General features: G+C 47.7%; 1 protein-coding gene across 2 annotated transcripts in view; it reads left to right on the forward strand.

Annotated features, from left to right (window-relative positions):
* ACBD6 (acyl-CoA binding domain containing 6) overlaps window positions 1-2077 on the forward strand; it is a 199204-nt gene extending 197127 nt beyond the window's left edge. For both annotated transcript variants that reach the window (XM_062193827.1, XM_062193826.1), the window contains one exon: window positions 1784-2077. In XM_062193827.1, the coding sequence (XP_062049811.1) occupies window positions 1784-1938 (155 nt within the window). In that variant the 3' untranslated portion in view covers window positions 1939-2077. The remainder of the gene's footprint in view (window positions 1-1783) is intronic.
* The last annotated feature ends 6984 nt before the right edge of the window (window positions 2078-9061 follow it).

The following is a 9061-nucleotide window of genomic DNA, read 5'->3' on the forward strand; positions in this document are numbered from 1 at the left end:
TACTGCTGTGTACATCCTTGCAAATACCTCCTGGAGAACACCTGCAGAGCTTTCTGTACAGCATGGAACTAGAAGTGGGATTCTGGGTTGGAGGCTTTGTGTAGTCTGAAATACTAGGTTGTCCAGAGTATGCACACCAGTGAACACTCTCAGGAGCCTGGACTGGGGGTGCCTTGCCCTGGTCCTCCAAATGCTTGGCATTCTCAGAGCTTTTCATCTCCTGATTGCTCATGTGGTTGCTCCTCTTCATATGTTCATTGCCAGTTATGTTTCCTCTTCCACGAGTTGCCTGTTTTTGCCTTTAGTCCAGTGGTGTCAGCACCATGTAATTATTAGAGCTAATTTCCTCACTGGCCAGTGATGCCAGCTTTGTCGTAAATCACGTATTCATACACCTGCAGAATAGGTGACTGTGCTAACCCTGTGGTTTGTACATCCTGAGGCAATCCCATGCCAAATTCTTGATGTCTTTTAAAAAAAATTAAAAAGAGAGATCTTCCATCTGCTGGTTCACTCCCCGAATGGCTGCAACAGCCAGGTACAGGCCAGGCCAAAGTCAGAAACCAAGAGCTTCTTCCGGGTCTCCCACAGGGGTGGTGGGGATGCAAGCACTTGGGCCATCTTTGCTGCTTTCCCAGGTGCATTTGCAGGGAGCCGGGTCAGAAGTGGAGCAGCTGGGACACAAACCAGTTGCCATTTGGGATGCTGGTGTTGCAGGTAGCAGCATTACCCACTGTGCCACAATGCCAGCCCCAATAATAACTCTTGATATCTGTAGCTCCTTCCACCACCACCACCCCTTCCTATGCCAAGGATTTATCAGGGACACTTGTTGGTGCTATTTATTGTTTTAGAAAGGTTCTTGGGGCAGGTATTTAACCTAGCACTTTAGGCTCCCATTAAGACATTTCATTCCATATTTCAGTGCCTGGGCTCGATACCCAGCTCTGGCTCCTGACTCTGTCTTCCTGCTAATGGAAGCCCTGGGGAACAGCAGTGATGTCCTCACGTGGTTGGGAGGTCTGGATTGAGCTCCTGGCTTCCGCCCAGCCCCGTTCTGGCCCTTTCAGACATTTAAGGAGTAGATCAGTGGATGAAAGTGGTCTCTCTCTGTGTACCTCTCAAATAAATGATTTTTAAAAATTAAAAACTTTCAGGGCCAGTGCTGTGATGTAGCAGGTAAAGCTGCCGTTTACAGTGCCGGCATCCCATATGGGCACGCTGGTTCAAGTCCCGGCTGCTCCACTTCTCATCCAGCTGCCTGCTAATGAATCTAGGAAAGCAGTGAAAGATGGGCCAAGTACCTGGGCCCCTGCACCCAAGTGGGAGAGCCTGAAGAAGCTCCTGGCTACAGATTAGTTGTGGCCACTTGGGGTGTGAATCAGCAGATAGATGATATCTCTCTCTTTCTCTCTCTCTCTCTCTCTGCCTCTGCCTCTCTATTACTCTGTCTTTCAAATAAATAAATAAATCTTTTTTTTAAAAAATTTTCCTTTATCCTTAAAGAATAAATCTTTTTTAAAAATTTCCCTTTATCCTTAAAGAAGAGAATGAAGAAGCTTCACAATTAAAAAAAAAAAAAACAAACTGTTCATGTGTGTTTGTAGGCAGCCAAAAGCTACGTTTGGTTTTCCTAAGATGTGAAGGCCCAGTGTGATGGCGCCACAGACCTCAGCAGAATGCCGTAGATAGGCGCTCCTTACCGCTCGGCACTTGCCTTCCCGCCAGTCTCTTCCCCGGCTCACGGTGAACCTGCTTCCCTCTCTGTTGCTTTTCCTTTCAGCCGCCGCCTGCGAGTTTCTGGATATCGTGGAGCTGCTGCTCCAGGCTGGCGCTGACCCCACTCTCCGAGACCAGGACGGCTGCCTGCCGGAAGAGGTGACGGGCTGCAAAGCGGTTTCTTCGGTGCTGCAGCGGCACACAGCTGGCAAGGCCTAATCAAAGACGGGGAGAGCACAGTCTGTAATGGGGCGGGCTTCCGTGATGAATGAAAGCTGCGAGAATACTACTTCTTTGCCACCTGTCTCTGGTGTGCGTTGGCTAATAAAATCAGTTCTGACGAACTGGGGTTTTTGAAGCCTCAGCAATTCATTCTCGTGCATACATTGCGGAGAACAGTTTTGGTGATGAGCATGTGCACCGTGCATCATATAATCCAGTTCTGCTGAGCATGCTCTGAAATTTATCACTGCTCCGGAGGGTGGAGACAGGAGGAGACAGGTCGTATTTCACAGCATTAAACATGGCTGCTCTTCTGAAAATCCCACAGAAGCCAAATGTGACCAGGAGCGCTGTTACTGATGATTGGGCAAAGTTTCATGAAGTCTTGATGGGGCGGTGATCAAACGATGCTGTAGTATTATGTGCGGCTGGTCTGAATAGGTAGCTGCCATGTCTATTCTTTCGGCAGACAGAATTGGGAAGATAAGATAAGAAAGAAGGGTGTTAAGAAAAAGAACACGGAAGAAAAGGCAGGATTTTGTCACATAAGGGGTGTAGAAATCTGAACAATAACCTCATTTACTGAAAATCTCAAAACCCTGGGCATTTTAAAATACTACTCAGAGGCCTCGCACTAGGATTAAAACAGATCCTGGAGAATTCGTTGTTGGCTGGGACAGGATTCCTCAAAACGGGAACAGAATCTCGCCAGGACCCTGACAGAGTTGGCTGTGGTGTCCCTGCTGTGTGTCGCCGTAATCTCTGGAAGAAGCTCAGGCCTGAGCTGTTAGGTCTCTCTGGGGCTGTCTGGTTTGTTGCTGAAGATATTGCTTCATACCAGAACAGCTTTTATTTTGTTTTGGAAACACAAACAAGCATGCCACAGTATTGAAAGAACATGCTGCTGTTGAAAGTGACTCCCTTGTTTCCCCTCTAAGCATCAAGAACTTCATCTGGGGAATTCCATGACACTTCTTATTATGTAAAGCAGATAGAGGGGCTGGCGCTGTGGCCTAACGGTAAAGCCACTGCCTGCAGTGCTGGCATCCCATACGGCTCTGGTTCGAGTCCCGGCTGCTCCACTCCCTTATCCAGCTCCCTGCTAATGCTGCTGGGAAGGCAACAGAAGATGGCCCAGGTGCTTGGGACCCTGCACCTACCTGGGAGACCTGGATGAAGCTCCTTGGCTCCTGGCTTTAGCCTGACCTAGCCCCAGGCCATGTGGCCATTTGGGGAATGAACCAGCACATGGAAGACCTCTCTCTATCCCTACTTCTCTCTCCAACTCTGCCTTTCAAGTAAATAAACCTTTTTTAAAAAGCAAGTAGATAGTTGTCACTAAAGAGAATTAAAGTAAGAAGTGAGTCGAGATGCAAAGATAAGCATTCAAAAGATAATTTTTCTAGCAAGTGTTGTTATTAGGACGACAAGGAGTAAACTTTCCTAGTGGGGCCCTCACCAGTGGACAGGATCTGCATCAGCCTAAGCCGACCTGTCTTTCTGGAACAAGCCCCTCTGGAACAGAAATGAGGCATGTTTTAATGATGCTTATTTTGAGCCGGCGCCGCGGCTCACTAGGCTAATCCTCCACCTTGCGGCACCGGCACACCGGGTTCTAGTCCCAGTCGGGGCGCCGGATTCTGTCCCGGTTGCCCCTCTTCCAGGCCAGCTCTCTGCTGTGGCCCGGGAAGGCAGTGGAAGATGGTCCAAGTGCTTGGACCCTGCACCCCATGGGAGACCAGGATAAGCACCTGGCTCCTGCCATCGGATCAGCGCGGTGCGCCAGCTGCGGCGGCCATTGGAGGGTGAACCAATGGCAAAGGAAGACCTTTCTCGCTGTCTCTCTCTCTCTCCCTGTCCACTCTGCCTGTCAAAAAAAAAAAAAAAAAATGCTTATTTTGTGATTTTCTCGCCTAACTTATTTACTGTCACGTAAACCAAAACCATTCCCAAAGACTCATTTTTTTCAGTAATCTGAGTTATCTTTGGGAGGGATTTGCGTGTTACTACAGTTCTAAGAGTCTGCTCTTCGTTGTCTGTTCTTTCACCACCGTCCTAACTGCACTGCAGCCTACTGGCTAGCTCTCCTCTACCGTGTTCCGCTCAGTTGAATGTGTTTCTAAGGAGCATTCTGCATTAATTGTAGTAACAGTGACCAAGATACTGCATGCAGTTTTTAATTGATATTATCTTATGTACTTTTAGGATATTAGCAAATCAAAAATTATTTCAGATGTGTAAGGTAGTTGTGTAAGCAAGAAGCCATCAAGAAACTCCTTCTTAATCTCCATTTTACAATTTGACTTTGATATTTCTCAAACAATTTTTTTTAAGATTTTATTTATTTACTTGAGAGGCAGAGTCAGAGACAGAGAAAAAGGTCTTCCATCTGCTGGTTCACTCCCCAGATGGCCGCAGTGGCCGGAGCTGGACCAGTCTAAAGCCAGGAGCCAGGAGCTTCTTCCACGTTTCCCACATGGGTGCAGGGGCCCAAGTACTTGGCCATCTTCCACTGCTTTCCCAGGACATTAGCAGGGAGCTGGATGGGAAGAGGAGCAGCCAGAACACAAACAGTGCCCATACAGGATGCTGGAGCCACAGGAGGGTTAGCCCACTACACCACAGCGCTGGCCCTTTTTATTGTCTGTTTTGCCACATTTAAAACTTTGTTTTAAACAATATATTTTGGTTTTTAGTAACTTTAAAGGTTTAAATTTTACATTCAAAGCTATCACTAAAAATAACCATCAGATGCATTCTAAAATAAGTTTTCAAAATCTCTATTCTTTGATCACCAGTACCTGAATTTTCAAAAACCTTACTATTGTATAATGATCTGTGATATCTACTTGTGTCTTAAGAGGAAGGTTTCATCCATGAATGTCAGAGAATGCTGGATCTTGGTCTCTTTTTTTTTTAGATTTTTAATTTTTTTTTTTATTTTTAGATGTATTTATTTATTTGAGAGGCAGTTAACAGAGAGAGGGAGAGAGAGATCTCCCATCTACTGGTTCACTCCCCAAATGGCTGCAACGGCCAGAGCTGTACTGATCAAGAGCCAGGAGCTTCTTCCAGGTTTCCCACACAGGTGCAGAGGCCCAAGCACTTGGACCATCTTCCACTGCTTTCCCAGGCCATAGCAGAGAGCTGGATCGGAAGTGGAGCAGCCAGGACTTGAGCCAGTGCCCATATGGGATGCTGGCATCATAGGAGGTGGCTTCACCCGTTATGCCACAACATCAGCCCCCAGGATGAGTATTTGAAAATTGTGTCACCTCCCAAACAGCTGTGCTGGGACCCCAGTGGGCATCTCAGCCCGGGTGTGAGTGCTCCAAAGAGGTGGCCACCGCCATCCGTGGGGCCGTCATCCTGACCAAGCTCTCCCTTGTGCCCAAGTAGAGAGGCTGCTGGGGGAACAAGATTGGCAATTGCCACACTGTGCCTTGCGAGGTGACCTGATGGCTGTGGCCCTGCGCTTGTGGCCTCACGCCCGCCACCTTAGACTCTGTCCCCAAGGAGCTGCTGCCGCCGGCTGCCATTGGTGATGGCTGTACCTTTAGTCTGAGGCCGCACTGCCACAGTAGGGCAACTTTGCCAAGGCTGCTTTTGATGCCATGTCACAGACCCACAGCTGTCTGACCCCTGACCTCTGAGAAGAGCTCACCAAGTCTCCCTGTCAGGAAGTCAGTGACCCACACCAGAGTTCTGTGCTGAGGACCCAAGCTTCAGCTGCAGCTACAACGTCAGGTTTTACACAAGAAAAATAAAGGGAATTAAGCCCTGTTAAAAATAATGCTGGGGCCTATGCTGTGGCCTAGCAGGTAAAGCTGCCACCTGCAGTGCCAGCATCCCATATGGGCGCAGATTCGAGTCCCGCTGCTCCACTTCCAAAGAGCCAGCTCTCTGCTATGAGCTGGGAAAGCAGTGGAGGACAGCCCAAGTCCTTGGGCCCCTGCACCCGCGTGGGAGACCTGGAAGAAGCTCCTGGCTCCTGGCTTCAGATCGGCACAGCTCTGGCTGTTGCAGTCATCTGGGGAGTGAACCAGTGGATGGAAGACCTGTGTGTGTGTGTGTGTGTGTGTCTGTAACTCTGCCTTTCAAATAAATCTTTTAAAAATAGAGAAAAAAGAAAACACAGAAAATTCATTTCTGAAGACTCATTTCCAATTATGGTTCAATAAGAACGTAAATAATTGTTCAGTTCCTTTACTGTGTGCTGGAGTCGGAATTCTTCATTTCACCCTTGATTCAGGCTCTGTTTTCAGTGCTCATGAGCATTTTAAAAATTGAGCTGCTGTGGCCGGTGCTGTGGCGCGGTAGGTTAAGCCTCTGCCTCGCTGCCGTATTTCTTTTATTGTCTTGTCGTGACAGCCAACTCCATTGAGGTATATCTGCACACAGAAACAAACCTGGCTCCATTCCCTGTGTCCTTGGGACAAAAAGCAGATCTGTTGCTTTCTCTCTTCATTTCCATCCCTGAAGTTACAGAACACCACTGGCACCTCGCTCTGTCTTTGATATTGACTCCTGCTTGTCATTTACTTTCCCCGCGGTCCCCTCATCCAGAAGTCACTGTTGCTCTCACAGTAGTGACACACTCTGGTGAAACGTGAGGAATAAGAGAATTAGAAACATCCACCATGCAGGCAAAAAAGAGAATCGGAATGTGCTAACCCAGACCCCTTGTGCAGTCCTCCTTCCAGCACACCATCCTTTACCCCTGGAGAGCACCAGGTCGCCCGGAGGGACCGTGAGCCCCATCCCCTCCTATCTTAGGGGACGCGGGATGTTGAGGAGTTCCCAGGTCCCCCTGAAGAGCCCCTCCACGATTCTGTGGGTCCATTCAGAGCCCTTTATCTGCTCCTCATCGCGCTGTTTGAAGAATGAGCAGTCTCAGTAACCCAGTTGTCATGGTTTTAACCCAGTTTTTCAGTTCTCCCACATGATGTAGATGGGGTGTTACATGCCTGTTTGGAGGAATGGGAAAGGCACTTTTTTTAAAAAACCATTAGTCAAGATTTCAGTGAAAACATGGACTGCGGCTTCTCGGTCACCCCCGCAGAGGGAAATCATTAGAGGCGCTGGCCAAGAAGCTGGGCCCTCAACCTTTGACCTCCAGTCCCGCTGCTGGGCAGAAGTGAGCCCACGCTGTTGGTTCCCTGTGACTGCTGAGGCATGGCTATGTGTGTCCTGCCCGTCTGACTTCTCAGAATGCTCTCCCAGGCATTACTTAATCCGTCAGCCCTCCACAGCAGCCGCACAAAGTAGATAGTGCAGGTATCATGAAAGCCACACTCCGCACGAGGAGGAATCCCAGACCCAAACTTCAGGTTAGTAAAATCGCCTGATGCCCCAGAGTTCGTCAGAGAGCCACAGCGAGGAGCAAGTCTGCCGATTCCAGTCCTTTCGGTCAGAACACAGAACTTCTTGAAGTTTTAAAACTCTTCCTCCATTCGACCTACAGGTGTTTCTTCAGAGCTTACCATGGCCTCATCCCATTGTCATGGATCCGTCAGTTAAATGTGACCTCTCAAGATGTCACATGAGATATTTTGAAAAGGCTCATAGAAAGTCGTGAATTTTAAACCTAATATAACTATGTCTGAAGAAGATGTGAGAAGTCAGCCAACTGGCTGCATGTTGTTCTCTCTCATGCTCGTCAGGTAGAAGGGTAACAGCTAAGGTGTGATATGTGCAGTTGTATCTATTACATCTTTTTTTCATGTGTCAGCATTTCCCAGCTAAAAGGTCACTATAACCCAGCGAACCTTTCTATTAAATAGGGATTTCGTAGCTTCCTGCCAGGGCTGTCGGCGTGACTGTGGGTTGTTACTGCACTTACAGCACAGCAGCTCTGAGCTCAATGAACAAGGTGTGTGACTGGCAGAACTGAGCTTGGGGTGCAGAGGGCTTCGTGTCCGAGAAAACGGCTGCGACTGATGAACGCGAGGCTCCAGACCTCGCATGCAAGTTGAAAATGAAAGTTTTTATCAAACCTCAAAGCCCTAAGAAATTACTTCATAAACGCTCATCACAGAGTAGATGCGTAACCCACTGGCTCCAACTCAGTAATTAGAATAGTGTTTGAATGTGGTGATCTTGTTATGAATGATTTTCTAATCCCAATTCTAAAGGTGACTTGCGTTAATGTTTTCATAGTAGTTACACTATAGTTGGTCAATTCTAAAATGTAGAGGATTTTTTTTCTTTTATTGCACTGGATTTTAACATATCAAATATTCAATGTCTTTTTCAAGCAGTGGTGTATTGTAGCTGCACTGGCAGTGGGGTTTTTTTCTTAGTAATACATAAATAGTACATAGTGCAATCATTGTGAGCTTCAATGAATTATCAGCAGGGCTTTATTCATTGAACTTTGGAATAGTAGTAAAAGTAGAAATAATTGGCATTTTTCTCTTTTTTAAAGATTTATTTATTTGAAAGGCAGAAACAGAGAGAGAGGGAGAAACAGAGAGAGACCTCTTCCATCCACTGGTTCATTCCCCACAAGGCCACAACAGCCAGGGTGGATGAGGGCCCTGGCCGGAGCTAGGAGCTTCATCTGCACCTCCCGTGTGGATGACAAGGACCCAAACACTTGGGCCATCTTTTGCTGCTTTTTCCAGGCCACGAGCAAGGACTGGATCAGAAGTGGAACAGCTGGACATGAAGTGCCGCCCTCAGGGTGCCGGCATTGCAGGCTGCGGCATTACCCACAATGCCACACGTCTCTGTGAACTTTGCACACACCCGTTGGGTTTCTCCTTAGCCCTTTGTGCAGTGCCACGTAGGCGTGTGACTTGGGGAGTGTGACCATCATTGGAGCTTTACCCTGAACACTTTCAGTCATTTCAGCAACCAGTCAGTTCCTTCACCACCAAAGTCTGGGGTCAAAGTGTAGTGCGTGACTCAAAGGGGAAAAACCCCCTTGGTCTCCTTAGCGGCCAGCGTTCATTATGTGCCAAGTAGGATCAATTTTTCAAATATGCGTTACTTGAAAAGACTGACCAAGGGAAGCTCTTTAACCTAATCTTTATTCACTTACCCCTGAAGTATTCTTGTCACAGTCCTCCCGGAAAGGCATGATCCTTGCATGGATCAACATGCTTTTTCCTTGATA

This window comes from Lepus europaeus, chromosome 5, assembly GCF_033115175.1.
Source record: "Lepus europaeus isolate LE1 chromosome 5, mLepTim1.pri, whole genome shotgun sequence".
NCBI classification, from domain to species: Eukaryota; Metazoa; Chordata; class Mammalia; order Lagomorpha; family Leporidae; genus Lepus; species Lepus europaeus.